The sequence below is a fragment of the Zonotrichia leucophrys genome, chromosome 5 (assembly GCF_028769735.1).
Source record: "Zonotrichia leucophrys gambelii isolate GWCS_2022_RI chromosome 5, RI_Zleu_2.0, whole genome shotgun sequence".
Taxonomy (NCBI): Eukaryota; Metazoa; Chordata; class Aves; order Passeriformes; family Passerellidae; genus Zonotrichia; species Zonotrichia leucophrys.
The window spans coordinates 1,612,135-1,632,768 of NC_088175.1; the positions used below are offsets into that span (position 1 = coordinate 1,612,135).

At 44.6% G+C, this 20,634-nt stretch overlaps 1 protein-coding gene and 1 long non-coding RNA gene across 3 annotated transcripts in view; one reads left to right on the top strand and one right to left on the bottom strand.

Annotated features, from left to right (window-relative positions):
- The window catches only part of KCNH5 (potassium voltage-gated channel subfamily H member 5), a 161,962-nt gene extending 153,564 nt beyond the window's left edge, over positions 1-8,398 (bottom strand). The window contains exon 1 of the mRNA XM_064713419.1: positions 8,267-8,398. Within this exon, the coding sequence (XP_064569489.1) occupies positions 8,267-8,339 (73 nt within the window). The 5' untranslated portion in view covers positions 8,340-8,398. The remainder of the gene's footprint in view (positions 1-8,266) is intronic.
- A 489-nt stretch (positions 8,399-8,887) lies between these two features.
- LOC135448636 (uncharacterized) lies at positions 8,888-19,282 on the top strand. 2 transcript variants are annotated; one of them, XR_010440538.1, is made up of 3 exons: positions 8,888-9,144; positions 16,805-16,882; positions 18,278-19,282. It is a non-coding gene; the product is annotated as an uncharacterized LOC135448636 (long non-coding RNA). The 2 variants fall into 2 exon arrangements; XR_010440537.1 differs by lacking the exon at positions 8,888-9,144 and adding an exon at positions 16,562-16,674.
- Positions 19,283-20,634: the final 1,352 nt, after the last annotated feature.

A 20,634-nucleotide genomic window follows, 5' to 3' on the forward strand; every position in this document is an offset into this window, starting at 1 on the left:
CTTTCTGATGTGCTGTGGGGAACCCAAATCCCAGCTCTGTAGGTTGTGCATGCTCCTTGGCTGGACACCTCTGAACACCAGCGTCTGTCCGTCTGTCTGTCTGTCTGTCTGTAAGGAAAGCAGGGTCTGCCAGCACATTTATCTGTCTCAGAGTTGCCAGATTCCTCTCAGGAAGGCAGCAGGTTTTTTATTAACTAACATAACTCTCCTATTTGCAAGGTTTAATGCTGATGGCAAGGAAACAGGGTATTAGAGGCATTCAGTCAGCAAAACTTCATGTTGGAAAACACAATTGAGAAAAACAATTTTTTAAAAGGCACTGCATTTGCTGTTGCCACGATTTTATTTTGTAAAAAAAGCTCTTTTGTTTAAAGGCAGCCTATGCTTTAGAGCAGCAAGCTTTTAATCTTACTCTATCTTGCAGTAGCTGGCACTCAACACGGTGCTGAGCCTTGTGTTTGTTATTAAAACAAAATAAAAAGACCACAGCGTGCGAGCAATTTTTTTAACTAACAAAATGCCTAAAGCAGTGTAAAATTCTTGTTATGTAATGACAAGAGAGCAAGAACAGCTAAATCATTCCAGGAGATATGCTTAACCAAGTGAGAAACGTTGTCTCTAATCATCTTTTCTCAAGAATGCTTGGGTACCACTTGCAACCAAAATTGTTTAAATCACCATTTTTGAGAATTCCCTTTCTCCTCAAGGAAACTGGCAACTGACCTCTTTTAGAAAGGTCACCACTGAAAAGACGTTCTAAAGAAAATAAAGTAGCAGCAGAACACAAACAACAATAATGATTATAATAACAAAAAGCAGCAGCATTTTCATCTAGGAGCAAATTCCTACCTCTGTCAACTTTACACAGAGCTGTCCTTCAGAATTGCCACCCTTCCACTGCACAGCAAAGGCAGCTCAGACCTCATGGGGCTGGGAAATATCTGGAATTTGCCTTTTTTTGCTGATATAAAAGACCCAAACCACTTCAACTGCTGTCAGTTGATTCTCCTCAAATCTACACAGGGTCAGCAAATTGCTGCAGACTTGTTTAGAGCATCTTGTAAAGGGTGTACTCAGGAGGGTTGTAATAAAAAAAGTCTCTTTTTTAATTTTCTTAGCTTTCCTGAGTGAGTCCTGCCCCTGACAACCCCTGGTGTTGTCTGTGCTGACTCCAGCCACGTGCTCCAGATGTGCTGCATCCCCATGGAATACAGAGGAAGATCCTAAACCCTCTTGGAGGGCACAGCCCTCTGAAATCTGCCTCAACAGGCACCAACACCCCTCCAGCTCTGGGGCTGGCTGCAGACAAACCTCTGCTCTTGAAGCACAACCTCCACCAGCACTTTGTACTCCTGTCTGTAAAACCACAGCGCTGTTTTCTAACAAAGCTGTAATTTCCCCAGTGTCTTTAAAGCATGCAAAACATCACTGTCATCCAATTTACCTAGTACATTAAGTGTTGCTTGCCTGAAAAAAACAAAAAAACCTCTCAAAGGACTGACTCTTTACGTCACCTTTCTGTGCCAGTGTTGTCTTTATTTAATACTCATGAAGATGCAGAGGGCTAAAGCCAGAGCAAGGTGTGATCACACTGACTGGGCTGGAATTATCCACTTCCTGCCTCAAAAACGTGCTCCTCAAACAAAACAGAAGATGAATAACCCAGCCCTGGCTGAAATATTAAATCCACATGTAAGCCACTCAGCTGGGAACACAGCAGCTTTCAGCAATTTAGCAAGAGAGCTCAAGAAGAAAAATTAGAGCCTGCCTGAAATTTACCTCCTCGAAAAGTCAGAAAATGAACTGCAGTCATTTGGAATGTGAATGGAAGCCCGCAAACAGCCCCTGCCTTTCCTGTGGCACGTCACTGACCCCAGGAAGAGCTCTGAGGCAGTAAGGACATGAGAGAATCTCTATGAATTACCTGAAAAATTGACATTTTATACAATTCTGATCACAGTTTCTCCCCCACACATCCATTTATCCTAGAATTAAACTGACCCTCACCTATCCTAGTAATCATCTAGATGCCACTGCTGAATCTGCTCTCTATTAAAATTATGCAGAACACAACATAGATATACCGGATCTAAATTCAAACTGGAGCACGCTGCAGCTCTCACTCAAGGCACACAGGCACCCTCAGGGAGAAGCAGAATCCAGACTTCCAGCTTTACCCAAATGAAAGTGCTGTCTTCACATTCCCAGAGGAGAAAATTGTGGTACCAGGAGCTCCTCAGACACAGGGCTCCTCTTGCAAACACTGATCCAGCCCTGGCTGCAGCTCCACAGAGCCTGGCTGCTTCTCCAAAAAACCTGTTTGGGCAGAAAATCAGCTGCACCCCCTGTGTCTCCTCTCTGTGCCAGGGGCTGGAGCAAAGCTTTCCACAGGACTGATCCTAAAACCCCTCCCAGGTGGGGAGTCAGGCACTTGGGATAGCCAGGGCTCAGCAGTTCCAATAGCCAGTGTCCTGAGTGTGCTGATTAAACAAGTATTGTCCTTTTATCTGAAAAGCAGATTATTAGAGTACCAACTCCCAAATCTTCTATTATTTAATGTTATCAAATCAGAAAATCCTATTTCCTTCAGCTATCCAAGAGAATGACTTAAAATCCCAGTTCACCACCAGACAGCACCTTGTAAAACAGGCTAATTAAATGTATTTCCACTTCCTGAGATTATTCTTTGGCTGCAAACTCCTTCCGACTGCAATAAGAAAACTCAAATGTTTCCTCAAAAAAAAAAAAATCAATTTAATTATTTTCCTTCTCACAGGTTTCAACATTAACCTGGGAATGCAGCAACTCTTGCAGTGACCTCTTGTGGCAAGTGCTCAGCAGCTCTCAAACTTCCTCCAAAAAGAGAGGATGGAAACCTCTTCCACCAAGTACAGAACGAAAGATAAGGAAGAAAAATAAGAAAAAAAACTACAAAAATAAGAAAAAAATTACAAAAATAAGAAGAAAAATTACAAAAATAAGAATAAAATTAAATAAAATAACGGGAAGAAGGAAGGAAGGAAGGAAGGAAGGAAGGAAGGAAGGAAGGAAGGAAGGAAGGAAGGAAGGAAGGAAGGAAGGAAGGAAGGAAGGAAGGAAGGAAGGAAGGAAGGAAGGAAGGAAGGAAGGAAGGAAGGAAGGAAGGAAGGAAGGAAGGAAGGAAGGAAGGAAGGAAGGAAGGAAGGAAGGAAGGAAGGAAGGAAGGAAGGAAGGAAGGAAGGAAGGAAGGAAGGAAGGAAGGAAGGAAGGAAGGAAGGAAGGAAGGAAGGAAGGAAGGAAGGAAGGAAGGGCACAGCCATAATTAGAAATAAGACCACAAAGCAGCTGATCATATCTCAAGAAAATCCAGCTTTTCCTTTCACTAACAACATAGCAATTCTTTAAGTTTCTAAATTAATAAAATGGCACAGAGCTTCCATAACTATTCTTTAAAAGTAAAAATAAACACTTTAGCCATGCAGAACTCCCCCAATTTCAGCAGCAGCAAACAGAGATGCTTAATCTGTCTGTGCTCAGCAAGCCCACTTGAAAAGCAAGGAAAACAGGGTGTCTGCAATTGCAAACCCCTCACATATGTCATCTAGTAATGCTTGTCAGTGTAAAAATCCACTTTGCATTGATTCATGTGTCAGCAAGCTCCCTGCAGTCACAGAAACTGCAGAAGGAGCCCTGTACCTTCCAATGCCAAAGAAAACCCAATGACATGAGCACCTTGGAAATCCCTTCTTTAACTCCTGAGCTGAACTGGAGGATGGAAACTTTCACCCCACGGTGCATCCTGCTTTCAAGCAGGGATTTAGGGAACTGCTGAGCCCTGCATTTTTCTCTGAGGATCCCAAGTGACAGACATGCACTAAACTTGAAATACTTTGCTTTAAAGAACTTTCTCTGTGCAGCATGTGTGATTTAATTGGCGCCAGATGAAAATGCAGCTTGGTTTAATGTAGGGGAGAGAAGCCCACATGCATCACATCCTACATCCCTGCCTGGAAGACAGGAACCCTACACAGCTAGTAAGAACAGAAGAGACAAGAGACATGTATTTTAGCTGTAAAACCAGTGGAATAAAAATTTAAAAGGTGCCTTATTGCTACAGATGTGACACTTGTTTTTTCCTCCTTTCCAGGTAACCTGACTCCAAAAATCACCTATGAACAGAGCAGATCCTTCCACCCACCAGTCACAGGGACCCAGCAGGGCATAAAGGAATTGTGTGAAGGAATTGCTTTTTAGGAACACAGCATAAAGGTGAAAAAGGCCAGGAATAAAATGCTAGCTTCATTAAAACTCATGCTGAAATTCCCATGTAAGCCTTAGAGAGCTAATATTTCATCCCAGTGTCAAAATGCATTTGTGAAAGACCCATTTTCATGAGGAAGCTTCTAAGAGTTATTGCAACAGAAACAATATCCAATAATGATGAATGTTATCATATAGATAAGATTATATAGTTTTTCACTAAATTCCTCCCCTCTTCCAAACTGTTAGCGGTCTCTGCTGCATATTGCTGCCAAGTCCCAGACTCACCCTTTCCACAAATTCACGCTCTACGACAAAAGCAAATTATGCCATTAACATATACTTAATTTTTCTGCTGATAGAATTTGTGAAAGCAAGACAAAACTTGCATGGCTCAACTCACTGGATGACTCTGCCCATGGGAGAGGTCCATAAATCCCAGCCCTGATCTAGAGACTTGCCCAATTCTGTACCCTCTGCACTTGCACGGCGCTGAGCAGAGGTCAGTATCACTTAAAGCTCTGAATGCACTGAAGAAGTGAACAACAATATCAGTAATAACAGGCACAGCCTGCTGAGAACATCTTGGGAGAGAACATTGCCCTTAGGATGGTCCTTATTAAACATCCCAAATACTAATGGCAGTAAAAGGCAGTCACCTTAATGTGATTTAGCCCAGTGCTCTCACAAAACACCTTTCAGCTCAGCAAAACACCTGGTGCTCTTCAGATCTAGGGCACAGACAAGGCTGGAGCGAGATCGCATCAATCTTTGTGAGCCTCAGATAAGCCTCAGTGTATTTTCACTGTGCTTTAAAGGAAAAAAGGAAAAAAAAAAAGATTGCACAGAGTGCACTGAGATTACCCTGAAGACAGGTCTACTTGTCCCTTTCACCAGGCACAGCAGCCCTAAGGACAGAGTGCTCTCCCTGTGGGCTTTGGCTCTCCTTAAGTGGAGCTCAGCTATGGAGAGGGCAAAGACCCTGCAGAGCAGAGGCTGCCATGCACCCCTCATGCTTTGGAAAGGACCTGCAGCCGTGATGCTGCCCAAAAACCAACCTTCAATGCTGGCCTTAAACACTTCACTAACTCCAAGGAGTAAAGCTGTCTCCAAAGGAGATGTTGTTCCCCCAGGGGAACACGGTGGGACCTCTCCATCACTCTGACACCAGCTCCAGCCTTCCCAAACACCCTGGCATGGAGAGGGACATCCAGCAGGGCATCCAGCAGAGCAGCCCAGCTCTCCCACTCTCCAAGAGAGAGGGCAAAGAGCCACAGTCACTGTTTCATGGCCACCCTGGTCACAGCCACCCCATTCCTTTCTCCTCAAGTCCTTGGTGCTTTGCTCTTGGCTGCACACTGTGAGGGCTTCTCCCACAATTTTAACCTGATGAGCAGCCAAAGATGAGGTAAAAAGGAAGGGTTCACAACATTCCTAAAGAGAAAGTGCCCAAATAATGCTGAAAATTTAATATATGATTGCTTTTAACACAAGGCTAGACACCACACCAAGCCTGCACAGCGTGTTCCCGCTACACTCGCTCCCAGTCCTGACTTTCCATATTTTAAAATTATTACAATTCTGTCTATAAATTTTGTTATTAGGATCCATCTCTGGTAACTCTGAGTAATTTGTCTCCATCAACACTTCATTGTGAAGCCATTGCTTCTATTTCACCTGAAGAAGAGCCTATCTGCTGAAATACCTGCCTGATTTTTTCCAGCGATACCCAAAGCCTAATAAAAGTTATTACCTGTACCTACAAACCTTGTTAAGAAAAGATTTGTGATCAAGAAGTGCAATGAGATTGCATAAATGTGACAAATCTCAAAAGAGAATGTTCCTGAACCAGGAACGGTGACAGAAACACTTTTGGGGGAATGCTGAAGATGTATTTTAAAAAACAATCATCAGTCTTTCCTTCATCCCATTCCTCAAATTGTCAAGGAAAAATCCCTTGGAACTTGGTGAATCCAAGTCTAAAAACAAACCCAGCAGACCAAATCCTTGTCTTCTTCAAGCACTGGCAGGAGATACTTGAACCAGATTTGCTCCACTGTATACTATTAAGTTTGGATTAAACAGTACTGAATCCAATGAAAATTACTATTTCTATACAGGATAAATAAGGCTATGTCCTGGATGACAAAAATAAGAACTAAATCATGTTTCAGCTCATAACACTGACAACTTACATGAGTTAAATACAAATTCCCAATCTACTTTCCTCTTTGTGTCCAACAGGGAAGATTTACCTCTCTAGTGAACACCATGCTTAGACATCATCAGTGGCACAGAAAAAGCAGAATGAATGACCAGATCAGCATGATTTGTGCTCCTAAATTAAACCAGGTTAAAAACCGGAGGGGATACATGCTTTTAAAGTATAATGTTCAAAAGCCTTCTGAGCTTTCCAATTTTTGATGTCTCAAAGCCTTACTGAGCTTTCACCAGGGAGGATGTGGGATTTAATTAGAGCATGGTACAAAACCATGGCATTCCCAAACCATGCTCCCAGCCCACCACTGACATGCTGCCTGACCTAGGGAAAGGATCTGTGATGCCCCAAGCCCCCATTCATGCCACAATTTGATGAACAGGTTGAGAAAATCTCTGTATGTCCTCTTCCACAAGGAGCCGTGAAGTGTAATTAAATTCCACCCAACACTTTGAAATTGTCAGAGGGAAAGTGCTATATAAATGCCTATTAATTAGCCTGCATTTAATATTCTGGGAAATAAATACACTACTGTGGGAAAGCAGCTCTTGGAGATCGGGCAGCTACAGGGCTTGACAGGGAGTCAGCTGCCAACCACAGAACTGACAGAGGCAACACAACAGGGAGGAAGCCCCCCAAAACCAGCTCAATACAAAGCTGGCATGTTAACACACAACATTTTAAAACAAATTCCAACTCCTCATCCCACTCCTGCTTATGAGGAAAACCCATGAATCACCAGTTCACTACCTGCTGTCCAAATCCACTCCAAGCCAGCACACCAGACCACACTGGTGTGACTGAGAGGTACATCCAGCACTGTGCAATAGGGAAAGGTGGAAAGGAACATTTTTCAGCATAATTTCAAAGCCCACTGGTGTCTTGATTAATACTAAATGCAGTAATTCTTCTCTACGCTCTGCTCTGCTCACCTTTCCCACTCCTGAGCCCAGGTGTACACTGGCACAGCAATGCTTCCCCCTGGCAGCATCACCCTAAACCTGGGCTGACCAAGGAGTTATCTTTTGGCAAAACCCAAAGCCGAGCTCTCCTACATTTGTGCAAACACTCCTATGTCTCAGTAGCTCTGTGCCAGTGCAAAAACTACATTAAAAATTTAATATAACTAGCACAGGACTTGCCTAAAGCAGCACCTACACCAGCACACCCAAAGAGCTGCAAACACATCGTAACTTTAATGGAACTGTGTACAGTGCTCTCGATCACTGCATTGCAATAGAAAGGGTGAAATTAACTCCGGCAGCAAGGAATAACTGGGTGCCACAGTCCTGAACCAGCCCTGTAAATATTCACCTAACAGAGGAGCCGTAAATGACCAAGTGCAGACAGTTCTTAACCCATTTGCTCAGCCACAGGATTGCCATCATCCAAACCACAGGCACTCCCTCACCGCTTTCCCGGCACCTTCGCCACAGACTTTAAAGTGCCACAGAATCGCAAAAAAACTTTGAACCCCCTGCATGGAAACAGTTGCAAGTCCTAATTATTACAAAACTAAAGAACAAGAAAAAATATTTAAAAATTATAGACTCAATAAGCGAAGAGGATAAACTGAAAATCATAAAAGAGAAGAAGGTTCGAATTGGCAGTAGCGACTGCGATGAGAGAAGTGCGGGGAGACAGGGCAAGGACCGCGAGGGGATGCTCCGGAGGGGACGAGCGGATCGCGTTCCTTGAAGGCACCGCTTTGGCACGGACCCACCGGCGCGGCAACGCCGGAGGGACCGAGGGATGGACGGATGGATGGACGGACGGACGGATGGATGCATGACGGGGGGGATCTCTCACCGCTGGAGCGCCGGACGATGTTCTCCAGGAAGGTGTTCTGCGGTGCCACCAGCCCTCTCTTGCCCCCCGGCATCCTGCAGCGCCGGGCTCGGGGGCCGGGGGTGCGCGGCGGCAGCGGCGGCGGCGGCGGCGGCGGGGGGGGGCCGGCGGCGGCGGCGGCGGCGGCGGCAGCGCCCGGTGCCCGTGAGTCGCGCAGGGGCGGCCGCGGCCGCTCATGGTAGTGGCGCCCCCGCGGCGGCTGCAGCGCGGTCTGGGGCCGCGCCGCGCTCCGCGCTCCCAGCGCCGCGCCCGCCCCCCCTGCGCCTGCGCGCCCGCCCCGCCGACCCGGGGTACGCCCGGGGATGGGGGGGATGCGGGGGGGACACGGCAGGGGATGGGGACGGGGATGGACGCCCCGGGATGGGGAAGATGCGGGAGGCACCGCGCGGAGTCCGCGAGCATCCCCCGAGCATCACCCCCACCCCGCCTTCGCTGGTCCCCTGCGAAGTTCTGCCCTGAGCGAAACTCAGGTTCTGCATCTAGACATTGTTTTGTTTGTGGTTGTTCTTTGGCTTGTGTAGGGTTGTTTTTTGTTGGTTTTTCTTGTTTGTTTTTTTTTTTTTTTCCAGCGGTTGGGTTCGAGGGAAAACACTTGGGAATGCTTGTGTGGCACACGGGAAGGCGGCCGCGCTTTGCCCGCAAAAGATAAACGCAAAGTGCAACGAAACGTGTTAAATGCCACTAGCCTTGCCTGAAGGCATCAAGATGTTTCTTGGAGGATTCCCCCCTCTCCGTGCGAGGCAACAGGAGGCGGATTTGGGGTTTCTCTCCTCGTATTTTCTCTTTTCTCCCTGTATTCAGGGAGCAGGCTCTGCCGCGCCGGAGCCCCAGAGGAGCAGGTGAGTCAGTGCCGGAGCCGCCACACCCGAGCTCCCGAGTACGCTCTGCCCTGTTCCTGACCCAGCCGCCCTCCTCCCTCCAGCCCTTTCCTGACTAGGACCGTATTTTTTAAAGCTATGGACAGTAAAATCCTGGAAGGAATTTCTCGACCTACTGCTTCTGCCTCTGCTAATTTAGCATGCTGCTGCATACAGGCAAGGATGGTAGAGGGAACCAAGACATGGAAAATCAGTGTTTGTTCAGAGCAGGAGCACGCTCTGCAGAGCACATCCCGCTGTGCCGCACGCTCCTGCCCTGCTTGGCACAAGCAGCAGTGCATCTCCCAGAGGACATCATTCCACTGTGGAAAAATCAATTTATTTATCTTTTCATTCTGCTTGCAACACCTGCTCCTTCCTGTGCTTGAGACTTGGTCCAGCGACGCACACTGAGGTCACCTGCACTCCACGGCTTAAAGTTTAAAATCTCTGCCACACCAGGAGCTGCTGCTGGAGCAGCACTTTCCTAGGTGCCACTGCTGCTGTTCCTGGAAAATGTCTGGTTTTCCTTTCATTTAAACGAATGCAAATCAGGAGCAGCTCAATTAGGAGTGCTGACAGAAAACAAGTTTGAGGTGTGAACCAGACCCGATTTGTCAAACATTCCTGTTTTCCTCCCAGGTCTGGCATCTTCAGGGCTTTCCTTAGAGTGGTGTGGTTTAAAAGATACTCCTGCTGAGCGCTGCCCCGAGGTGCAGGGGAATTTTTCTCCTGGTAATTGGATGCTGGAGGGCAACACCTTTGTTTGTTTCAAGTGAGCTGTAGGTCACCTAACCCAGCAAATACTGTGTGACTGATCTGTCTGGACAGTGTTGCCATGACCTCTTCCTCCCCAGTTCCCTCCCTCCCAACCAATCTGAATTTTTTCTACTCATTTCCCAACCTCATTTTGAAACCTAAACTTGCTGCTTGTCCTCCCATGCCCCTTTTCATCAAACTCCTTGTTCACCCTTTCCACTAAACATTTCATCATGCCCAAGAGCCACTCCATCCTCCCTGCTCCATCTCCTCAACTTCAGATCCCTCATTTTTAAGTTCTCTTGCTGTATTTCCAGTGGCACTAATTAAACAATAGGTTATGGAGAGGGGCAAGCTCCAAAAACATATCTTTAAATGTCACAGACGTCAGACAGAAATGGCAAGACGTGGTGGGATGTTTCTATAACAAGGGTGCAAAAAACTCCAGAGGGCACTTGTTACTTTTCCTGGAATGCTGGACAGGGCTAAAGATAATCTTGAAAAGAAGAGTCTGACAAAGAAAGCAAACTGGGAACTGCAAAGAGACTCTTGTCTTCTTTTGGGAATCTTCAAATTGTGCTTTGAAACAGCATCGAACCACCAGGTAGGAAACTGTCAGAAAGGTTTGAGGTCATTGCAAGTAGGAAAAAGACAACTAGGCAGCTTCTTTCTACATCAAAAACACCCCAGTCTCAACCTGCTGTTCTCAAGTGTGGCAGAAAACCCACTGTGATTCAAAATGCCTTTTTTTTTCCAGAATAGATAAGTCAAAACAATTTCAATTTTAAGGAATTAATTAATTGTTAAAACATTAAAAAGAGAAAAGTAGTTTAAGCTAAATGTAACAACATTCCTGATGAATGATCAGAGCATTCCTAGTTCTTCTTTCTTCCTGGCTTGCAAACTTCATTTCTTTAAGGGAAGAAACGAGTTTTCCTTTCCTAAAAGGAAAAAGGCAGAAAGGGAATGAGCACATCTCTGTACCAGAGTAAAAGTAGTCACGATTCCTTCCTCTTCTGCTTCACCATTTCCTTTCTTCTAAAATTTGAAGCAGCTGCTCAGGGTGACTTCCCTCTTTTCTGGTATTTCTACAAAAGGCACAATCCCCCAAATCCACCCAGCAGTGGGTGAGCACGGAGCTCCCACAGCAAGTGGAGGCAGCACACACTATGAAGTTCAGCTGCATGTAGTGAAGAGCTGACCCTTGGAATCTAAACCTACAGGAGAGGGTTATTTTCCTTCAGGGACTATTAAACATTTCAGAACTGGTTCTTATTCACAGCACAGAGCTTTAAATGTGTCTTCTGTGAATTTATGAATTGAAGAATCATCGCTCCCAGGGCTCCTAAGAGAGGAGGGAGACAGAGCAGCATAAACAGGTCAGGCACTGATCCAATGCAACAGCCTGAGTCATTGGCACATCCCAGCTGCTGAACAGCTCCACATCCCCTTTGCTCTCAGTGCTGTGTGTAACAAGGTGAGTCAGGTTCCCTGGGACTGCCCTGGGGACCCTTGAGACTCATCCGTGTAGGGCTAAAAATGTTCAGAGCAGAGCTGAGTCATGGGATACCCTTGGCAAGGCTCAGAGCTGATTTGCTAGCCCAGGTGCACACAGAAGACTTCCCATTCTAAAAACCACCATCAAGATGAACGTGGGCTTTGGTTATAAACAATGTGATTTGTGCATATGAACTCCAAATTAGCACTATTTGATTTCCAATGAGCTGCATGTATTACTGTAACAACAGCTCAAGTGGGAAACAAATGCCAGACATTTGAAGGATTTAACATCCTTCATTTTAACATCCTTAACATTTAATGGTGGAAAAGCAGGTAGAGTTTTCTCCTTAAAGGCAAAAAAATCTGCACCAAAGAATGTGAGAGAAGAGACTTTTCTCCTAAGAGGCATTCGACAATAAATCTTACTCCGTGAGTGAAGAAGAACATTTGTTGTCAGACACTGGGGTGGGACAACAGGGGAGCTCATACTGCAATTTTTTCTCCTCAGTAGGGAGGACTATAAGGCATGGGGGTTTTTTACTGACTCCAAAAACATTACCCAAGAACTGTGGAGAGGTTTGTCAGAAACCTGCAGGAAGCAAAGCAGCATCTCTGAGCTCACCATCCTGCTCACCATAAAGGTGGAATCTGAGTCTTAAGGTTGCTGAGGGGATGGCATCAGATCTGCATTTCTGCATTGCCTTCAGACAGTAGCCTTCAAAAAGAAGGAAATACCTCTGCTCATGGCAGCTCTGATAATACCAGAAAAATACTTAGATGACAAAAAATACAGAGGGGGAGGAAATAAATTGCTGTTTCTTTCCTAAAAATAAAAAGTTGCTGTTTCTTTCCTTCCCTGTTTTGAGGGGTTTTGCTTCTTACCCCATTACAAATTTGAAAAAGCAGTTTGGCAGACAGGAAATCAATAAAAACTTGACAAAACTCGCTGCTTTTGGTATAAAAATTGATGGAAAGTATTGATGAAACCTCAGACCTAAAGCACTCGCCGGATTCTAATTTGGCACCGATGAGAATTCTTTATTCTCTGTTGTGTTGGGCAAGTTAAGTCTGGACAGCTAGACCTGGAGGTTATGAATGTCCTGTCCCTCAGTCCCTTTGGCAGTGCAAAGCAAAGGAATGAAGAACTTAAGGGAAGCAACAGCATTCAGCTGAGTCAAGCACACAGGAATCAGGAGAATTAAGGCTCCCTGTGTGTCCTGCACCTGGGATGCACTGAGGATAATGGCTAAGCCTCTCCCTTTTACACTTCTCATCCAACATGGCCCTGTGCCACCTTCCTGGGACCCCAGCCAACCTGTGCTCAAGGATGGCATGATTAATTTTTTGTGTGTGTGGTGCTCATCACTAATCTGCTGGTGCTTTGTAGGCACCATTGAATATCTTCTGCATTTTACCTCGTCATACCAGGATCAGACAGGAAACTGGGGCACGGGGAGATTAAGGTCAAAATGGTCACAAAATTACAGTGTCCAACTTGAGACCTCCAGGATGCTTTAGTAGAGGAGTCTCAGTTCAGCAGAACTTTGTGCATTCAGTATCTGGAGGCTTTGGTTACAGCTGTGAGAGCAAAGCAATTCTCCAAATCACAACCTCTGCATTCTCCAGTAGCTCATGAAAAATAGAGGAAGAATGGGAGAGCCTGGGCTTGAATGACTTGAACAGCTTCATGTAAGATCCCTGTTTAACAGGAGATTTAACAGTAACAGCTCTTGCTTGCTTTTAACGTGACACTTTTTATAGCCCTTGCCTTATTATTTCATCGCTTTCATTTTCTCTAGTGGGCACACATACGAAGATATTACAGGCCAAAGTTGCACACAAGTCAGAAGTTTATACATGCACATACATGAAATATTGTGAGGAATGAAACTGAAGACTGTGTTTCAATGCACAGACATAAGGGCAGAAGCAACCCAGCCATTATATGGCCATTGCCTCCCTTTGGGGTTCCTGGAAACCCAATTTTCCTTTTCCACAGCTTTTTCTTTAGCCAGAATCAGACACTTGGGAAAAGAGCCTTTAACACATTATCATTTTATTAATGTTATTTTTCATATTCCTTCACCTGCAAGGTCTGTGCTTCAGTTATCATGAGTCCAGCTGTGCAGACACAGGGAGCGATTAAAGCTTCTGAAATGACCTAAAATAACACCTAGAATTGAACAGCATCAGAACTTTCAAAGTCCATTATCACAGCATCAGGCAGGTGCTGCAAGGCCCAAACCAAGGCTCCTCTGTACTTTCTCCCTGGAAGGAAGGGAGTCCGTCATTTTTAAGGGTAGAGAGTTCATAATTCTAACCCTGAAAGGAAATCCTGACACATGCTGCAGCACATTTGTGGCTAAGGAAGCATACAGTGATAAGAGTGAAAGTTTTCATGTCTTCAGGACCTTTCAGGAGAGAAGAGGTGGAAATCTCCATCTCCTGTTTGGAAAGGAGAGAAGAGTCCTCTGATTTAACCTAAAGCCCCAGGATGACCACAGTGCCATAGGATGGCAGCTTGAAGATGCCCAGGAAGAAATTTTTGGGACAAGTAAATCACAGTCAGAGTCAGATGTGAAAAATAAATGTTTGGTGTTCAGTAGTCCAAAATGTATGTGGAATAAGGGCAGGAAATGTTCTTCCATCATAAGGACAGCAAATATCAGCACCCACATTAATCACTGGGGGCTCTGATGAGCCCATGGCAACTTCCTCTCCCAGGGATTCATGCTGAGAAATAACTTGATAGCAACCAATAATTTATTGGCAGGCTTTACAGAGATAAATCACTGCATTAATTACAGAGGACCAAGAAAAATGGACTCATCCCCTTTTCTTCTTGCTGTTGTTTTGGGGGAGGGTTTTTTTGTTTGTGTTGTTGTTGTTGTTTTTTTGTTCTTTGTTTGTTTGTTGGACTTTTTGTCTTGTTTTGTTTTGTTTTGTTGGGGGGGTTGGGGTTTTTTTGTTTGGTTTTTGGTGGGGGCTTTTGGGGTTTCTTTGGGGAGGGTTGTTGTTTTTGTTGGTTTTTCTTATGGAGAAAATATTTTTGCCCTGAACAGGTAATACATTAAATAACAACCATGGGAAGATGGGATGACAGTGCTTCAACATCATACTCTTAATCTTATTTTTGCCAATAGCTGAATCACCACAGAAAAGATTAAGAATTGGAAACAATCCACTGGTTTATCTTAGAAGAAGCATTTTGCATTTAAAGTAGTGTCCATCTAAGAACATGTCACAGAATCTCATTCTGCTTCTCTTGATCTTTTTGACTAATACTGGATTTTTACCCCAAAATCATCCTTGCAGGCATGCTCTGAGGAAATCCATGACAGAAGCAAAGACTGCACAGGCTCACAGGTCCTCCCTGGGTACAGTTTGCAATAGACTTAAAAAAACCTGCTCCTGACTCCAAAGTTCCATGTTTTGGGGAATCTTTGGACTACTTGAACCAGCAAGAAATCCTTGGCACCACAGGGGCAGGAAACTCAGAAATAAATGCTACCCTCATAGCAGAAAGGGATATTTTTCAGGCAGGAGTAGATAATAGCCTGGATTAAGTCTGATAGAAGCCCCAAAGAGCATGACACCCCCCATTGCACCCCAAAGGTCACAATCCCATCAGAGGGGAACTGGGGGAGTGTGAAAGGAGCAGCAGCAAATAACCCCCACTCTTTGGAGCCACGGGCACATGTGGGAGATGATAGGAGAGCAAGCACCCTGCTGGAGAATGGAGCCATTTTCTGCATCAGAGCTCTTTTTCAGGCTTCCTGCAGACTCCAACACAGGAATTGTTTCATAGGCTGTGCTCTGACCAGGCTTTTTGGGGGATTCCAAAGTGCATATATTTTCTTTGCTAAAGAAGGGCAAGCTGAGAGTTCCTGCTCCTATGACTCAAGGATCTGAGGCTCTAGTTTTTCATCATGGCTCTTATTTTATTTTTTTTTTGGATGCTGAATATTTTTGTCCTTCCACAGGTGGTAGCACACACAGGGGGAGCTGCACTGGCAGGCAGGGGGACAGAGCAGTCAGTGATCACAGGTGCCTGTGGCAAAGTGAGACACTTCATTTTCCTCCCCAGAGGTGCTACAGGTTATCCCCACATCTGACACCTCTTCTGGATCCTTCTCCATGTGAGCATCATGCCAGTTTTGGGGCCTCTGCTGAATCAGCAGGACCTACAGAAAAAAAAAACCTTCCCCAGAACTGAAAGTCCACTGTGTTCACCCCATTTTATATTACAGGGAAATCTCTGAGAGCCTGGGGATTGTGCCTCAAGTGCACCAGAAAATCTCAAGACTTTCTGGCAGCTGAAGGATGTACATAAGTGGGCGACATTAAATGTCCTGGAACTTAAACCCAACTTAAATGTACCTAAAAACCCAAACACCACAAAAAGATGTTAAACACATTTGGTGGAAAACACATTTTCTTCTAATGTAGGAAATCTAAGTGAAGGGTTTTATATGTTTGGGGGAATATGTTACAATAACAGTGATAAAGTTAAGAACAAGTTGTTGGGTAATTTTTTCCAATTTCAAACTTATTTATATACACTTGTTTATAAAAATTATCTTTGAGAAGGAAATTACTTGGATCAGAGCTTACCTCAATTGCAATTTTTTTTATTTTTTTTTTAGGAATTGTCATTAGAGCTCAGCATGGGGCTAATTTTGAGTTTAAACATACTTGTTAGAACTTGTGTTACTGGAAAGCCAGAAAGTGTAGCTGTCCAAGTGTAGGATGAGCAGCTGGCTGGCTGCTTTTTCTTTTTTAGATTAATTCAATGTGAGTTTTCATATTGATTTTCACGGGAGCAGAAAGAAGCCCTTAAATTGGTATGTTTATAACAGTGACTCTACAGAGAAGTTTAAAAAGACTTAGCATGGAATTGCCTCTCTTTAGTGCAGTTAATCTCAACCTATCACCTCACTGGCAATGTTTTCTCACATTAAGTTTTATTAGGATTTGCTGCTGGCTCTGCAGAAAAGCACAACATAGAGGCAGAATCTGCTGACACACAGACCTTTCATAACAAGTCACACAGCTGCTACTCCAGCACTTCTTTGGAAAGCAGGAGCATCTTATGTGACTAATTGATTAGCATGGAAAAGGTGTCCCTAATTTGCTGTTCTGTTGGATACACAGAGTAACAGCACTCCTCACTAACACAAACTGGCCCAGCAGATGGGATCCTGCTTAAAATGCTGTTCAGCCTAAGTACTGGAGGACACAAAATTCTGCTCAGTAAGAAGGAAGAATGTGCCAGGGCATTGACCAAGCAACTTTCAAAAAAATATATATATTTCTAGGTGATCTGGTTCCTTCCCTTGTGTTTACAAACCGGGTAAGATAAAACACATTTTTCTCTTTATAGTGGGTGACCAGCCTGAAGCCTACAGACCTTGAACTGCCTGCAGCACATTGGGACTGTGGAAGAAAGTCTTTGGATGAGGTGTGTCCCTCAGAGTGAAGCCACTGATGAGTTGGATCCAACCCTCCCACCAAACAACTACTGGCTGGATAAAAATGAACCAATCTTGTGTTACCTTTTTTTTTTTTTTTTTTTTTTTTTTTTTTTTTTATGACAAGGGTTTAAAGAGGGCTCAGGGGAAAGGAGTTACGGTGTGCCCCTGATCCATTAGAATTTCTCTTCTCTGACAGTGGGGGAACAAGAGTTGCTGAGAGTATCTCAGGCAAAAAGTCTGCAACTGCTAGAGGTTGATAATTTCTTTACTTCAAAATCCTAACTTTACTTTGGAAGAAGTTATTAGGTGGTGTAAAACCCATTTTAACATAAGGCAGGTAATTAAACCAACTTCTTGAAACAGAGCATCTGAACATTAGGGACAATAATTTGAAAGCAGGTCACAGCTGTATGCCTTAACTATTTGACATCTAATTGCTTTATCTATTTCCATGTTTCCAAATGCAGCTCAAGTTAACTACAGATTGTAGAAATCACCTAAAAAAGTTTTCCAGCTGCTGGGGTGTGACAGGAGTGCAGAGCAGGCTACAGTTTTCCACTTCTGTGTGAAGAGGAAAATGTTGCTCTTACAGTCAGTGCTGTGAATACAAAATATAAATACAAAAGGAATGTGTATATGAATAATGCCATGTACAGGAGTATGAGTGGTTCTAGCCATAATAATTATCTCTGTAATAAATATTACTTTCATTTCCAAAGACCCCAATTTGTGCTTGCACTGTAGCTCCTCACTGGAGTCCTTTGCATTCAGTAATGAAATAATTCAGGGCAAGGATTTCTCCAAAATTAAGGGCAGCAGTTGACTGTGCATTGCTGAATCTCATTTCCATCAGAAAGATATAATTGCAGCCTTACATTAATTTCTGGTTAGAAAACTGGGAATTATCAATACAAACAAATTTGTACCAGAAACACTTCTATTTTTCAAGTGCTTTTTGAGCTGCAAATCATGCAAAAATAATCTGATTGTTAATTACATCTATCATCTATCTCTTTGTCTCAGAATAGATACAGGCTAGACCTAAAGAAAAGCAGACATACAGTTACTAAATCTTCTGGGGGAAAAAAAAAAACTGAACAACAGAATCCTGCATCTTTTATAGGGTACAAGATTCACATCCTGCTGTTTTCAATCAAACTACTTGGAGATTTTTCCCTGCTAGAAATAGAAATACACATTTAATAAGCATAAACCTAATGCCCCCTGTTGGTTATACACAGCTTAAACCCTCGCCTGTGCCCACGGGGACTCCTCATCTCCTCCTGCTGACTCAAGCATCCCACTGAACATTTAAGGCTTTGCATGGGCACAGGGATTATGCTCCAGACTCACCTGAATTAATTTTGTCTCCTCCTTCACAGGCACAGAGTCACATTCTGGTATATGAATTGTTTCTGTACCTACAAAGCCAGCCCACACCATCAGATGTGCTCTGCAACATCCTGTCCTCAATCTCTGCACATGGAAATAGCAGGAAAATGGATTCAGAGAATCATTAGGGTCAAAAACACCTCTAAGATCACTGAGCCCAGCTATTCACCCAGCACTGCCAAGCCCACACCATGAAACCACATCCCCAAATGCCACATCTACATATCTGAAATCCCTCCAGGGATGGTGACTCCACCACTGCCCTGGGCAGCCTGTTTCACTGCTTGACATCCCTTCAGCAACAAAACTATTCCAAAAATCCAATCTAAACCTCTCCTGGCACAGCTTGAGGCCATTTCCACTTGTCCCATCACCTGGGAGAAGAGACCAACTCCCACCTGGCTGCAGCCTCCCTGCAGGGAGTTGCAGAGAACAGCAAAGCCCCCCTGAGTCTCCTGCTCTCCTGACTGAACAACCAGCAGTCACAGCCTGGGGCTTCTGTGCTATCCGTTAGAAAAAGGCAAAATGCTAATTGTGGGTCAGGTGTTTAAAGCCAAAATTACTTGGGGTTTTTGGCTTTTCCACAACATATTTCATTGGTTTCTGAGGAGAGCTCCAAACTGAAAACTAACAGCATCTCCAGCTGGGTGTGTATTCTGTAGTCAATCTAACCTCAATTTGGAATTGCCCTTCCTTGAAAAAAGTCTTAGGAACAATTAAACAAAAATACACAAAATTAAGTGAAGAGCTTTTACCAAAATTCCTTTGGCCAACAGCACTTTTTCTGTTGAGTGAATGTCGAGCACAGCAGAAGATGCTGAGAGACTCCTGCCTGTGGTCTCAGGAGCAGTAAGAGTCAACATCTTCAGAGGCAGGAATCACTCCTGTGAGTGAAGAGAGGCTGCTTGTACCCCTCTCTGTACCTCTGCCTTTCAGCCTGTTGTCGCCCTGATTTTTTAAGTTTTTCTCAGTCTTCTGATGTTTACATTCTTGTTGCAAACTTTCTCACACACTTTCTGTAAATAACTTATTGTTTTGCATTCTTTATGGAGGAGGAGAAATTTGATGGACTGTTGGTTTGTCCAGTGTCATTGGAGAGGTGTGAGAGGTGTCATTGTCACTTTTGGAAAACTATTAATGTTGGAGTCAGAAAATAAACTTCCCATTTTTCTTTACCTTGAGAGCAGCTGTGTGTGCCCTCATGTTGTTTCGTGTCCTATAGTGACATCCTGTCCCTCCTGCCTGGCAGACACATCCCCAGAGGAGATGCTGGACCAATCCTCCTGAGCTTGCTGAGCAGTTTGTCCCTCAGAAAGAAACCACTCAGTATGGAATCACAGAGCCATTCCAGTTGGAAAAGACCTTTAAGGTTATGGAAGCAACAAATAGCTCAGACCTATGCAGCAGAGCAAAATGCAAAGATCATCCTCTTGTCCTCAGCTGGAAACAGCATCAGAATTGGAGGCACACAGCAGGAATCACCATCCTCTCACATTTTACTGCAAATGCCACCATTGAGGTTGTTCCATTTGTGAGGGTTCCTGTGCCACCCCCTCTTGTTTGAGCCTGTGATGCAACAAACTCCAGGTTTCCTCAGAGACAGGGAGGCCAGGGCTGGGGATCTGCAGCAGCAGCCTCCTCCTGGGGTGTCCACCACACTGATGGAGGAACTGTTCAGAGATGAAGGAACTGTCACAGTGTCACAGAATCGGAACTTCAGTGTCACAGAATCACAGAATGGTTTGGCTTGGAAGGAATCTTAAAGATTCTCTATTCCAAATCCCATGGGCAGGGACACCTTCCACAAGACCAAGTTGCTCAAAGTCCCATCCAGCCTGGCCTTGAATATTTCCAGGGATGGCGCATCCACAGCTGCTCTGGGAAACTTGTGCCAGTGCCTCACCTCCCTCACAGTCCAGAAATTCCTCCTAATACCTCATCTAAGCCAGCCCTCTCCGTTTGAAACCATTGCCCCTTAATCCCACTCCATTCCCTTAGCTCAGCTCCTGGAGTAGCTCCTTTCCTTGTAGCCTAATTTCTGCCTTCAGATGAAAAGCTTGCCAGTGAGAGCAGGGTTAGGAGCAAAAGGGACAAACTGAACTCTCTGTGAAAAGACAGAGCACTGAAATGCAGGGGAACACGAGGAGATATTTTTGTGTCTGATGGCCACATGAACCTCATCTCCCTCAGCCTTAGCAGGCACAGCCAAAACCAGCACTGCTCCTTGGTCTTGTTTAAATCACTGCAAAGCTGTTTCTGCATGCCCCAACCCTGCCCACTTGGCAAAGCACAGGACCTTGTCCTCACTCCCTCCCAGGCTTTAAGTGGCACTGTCCTAGGGTGACGT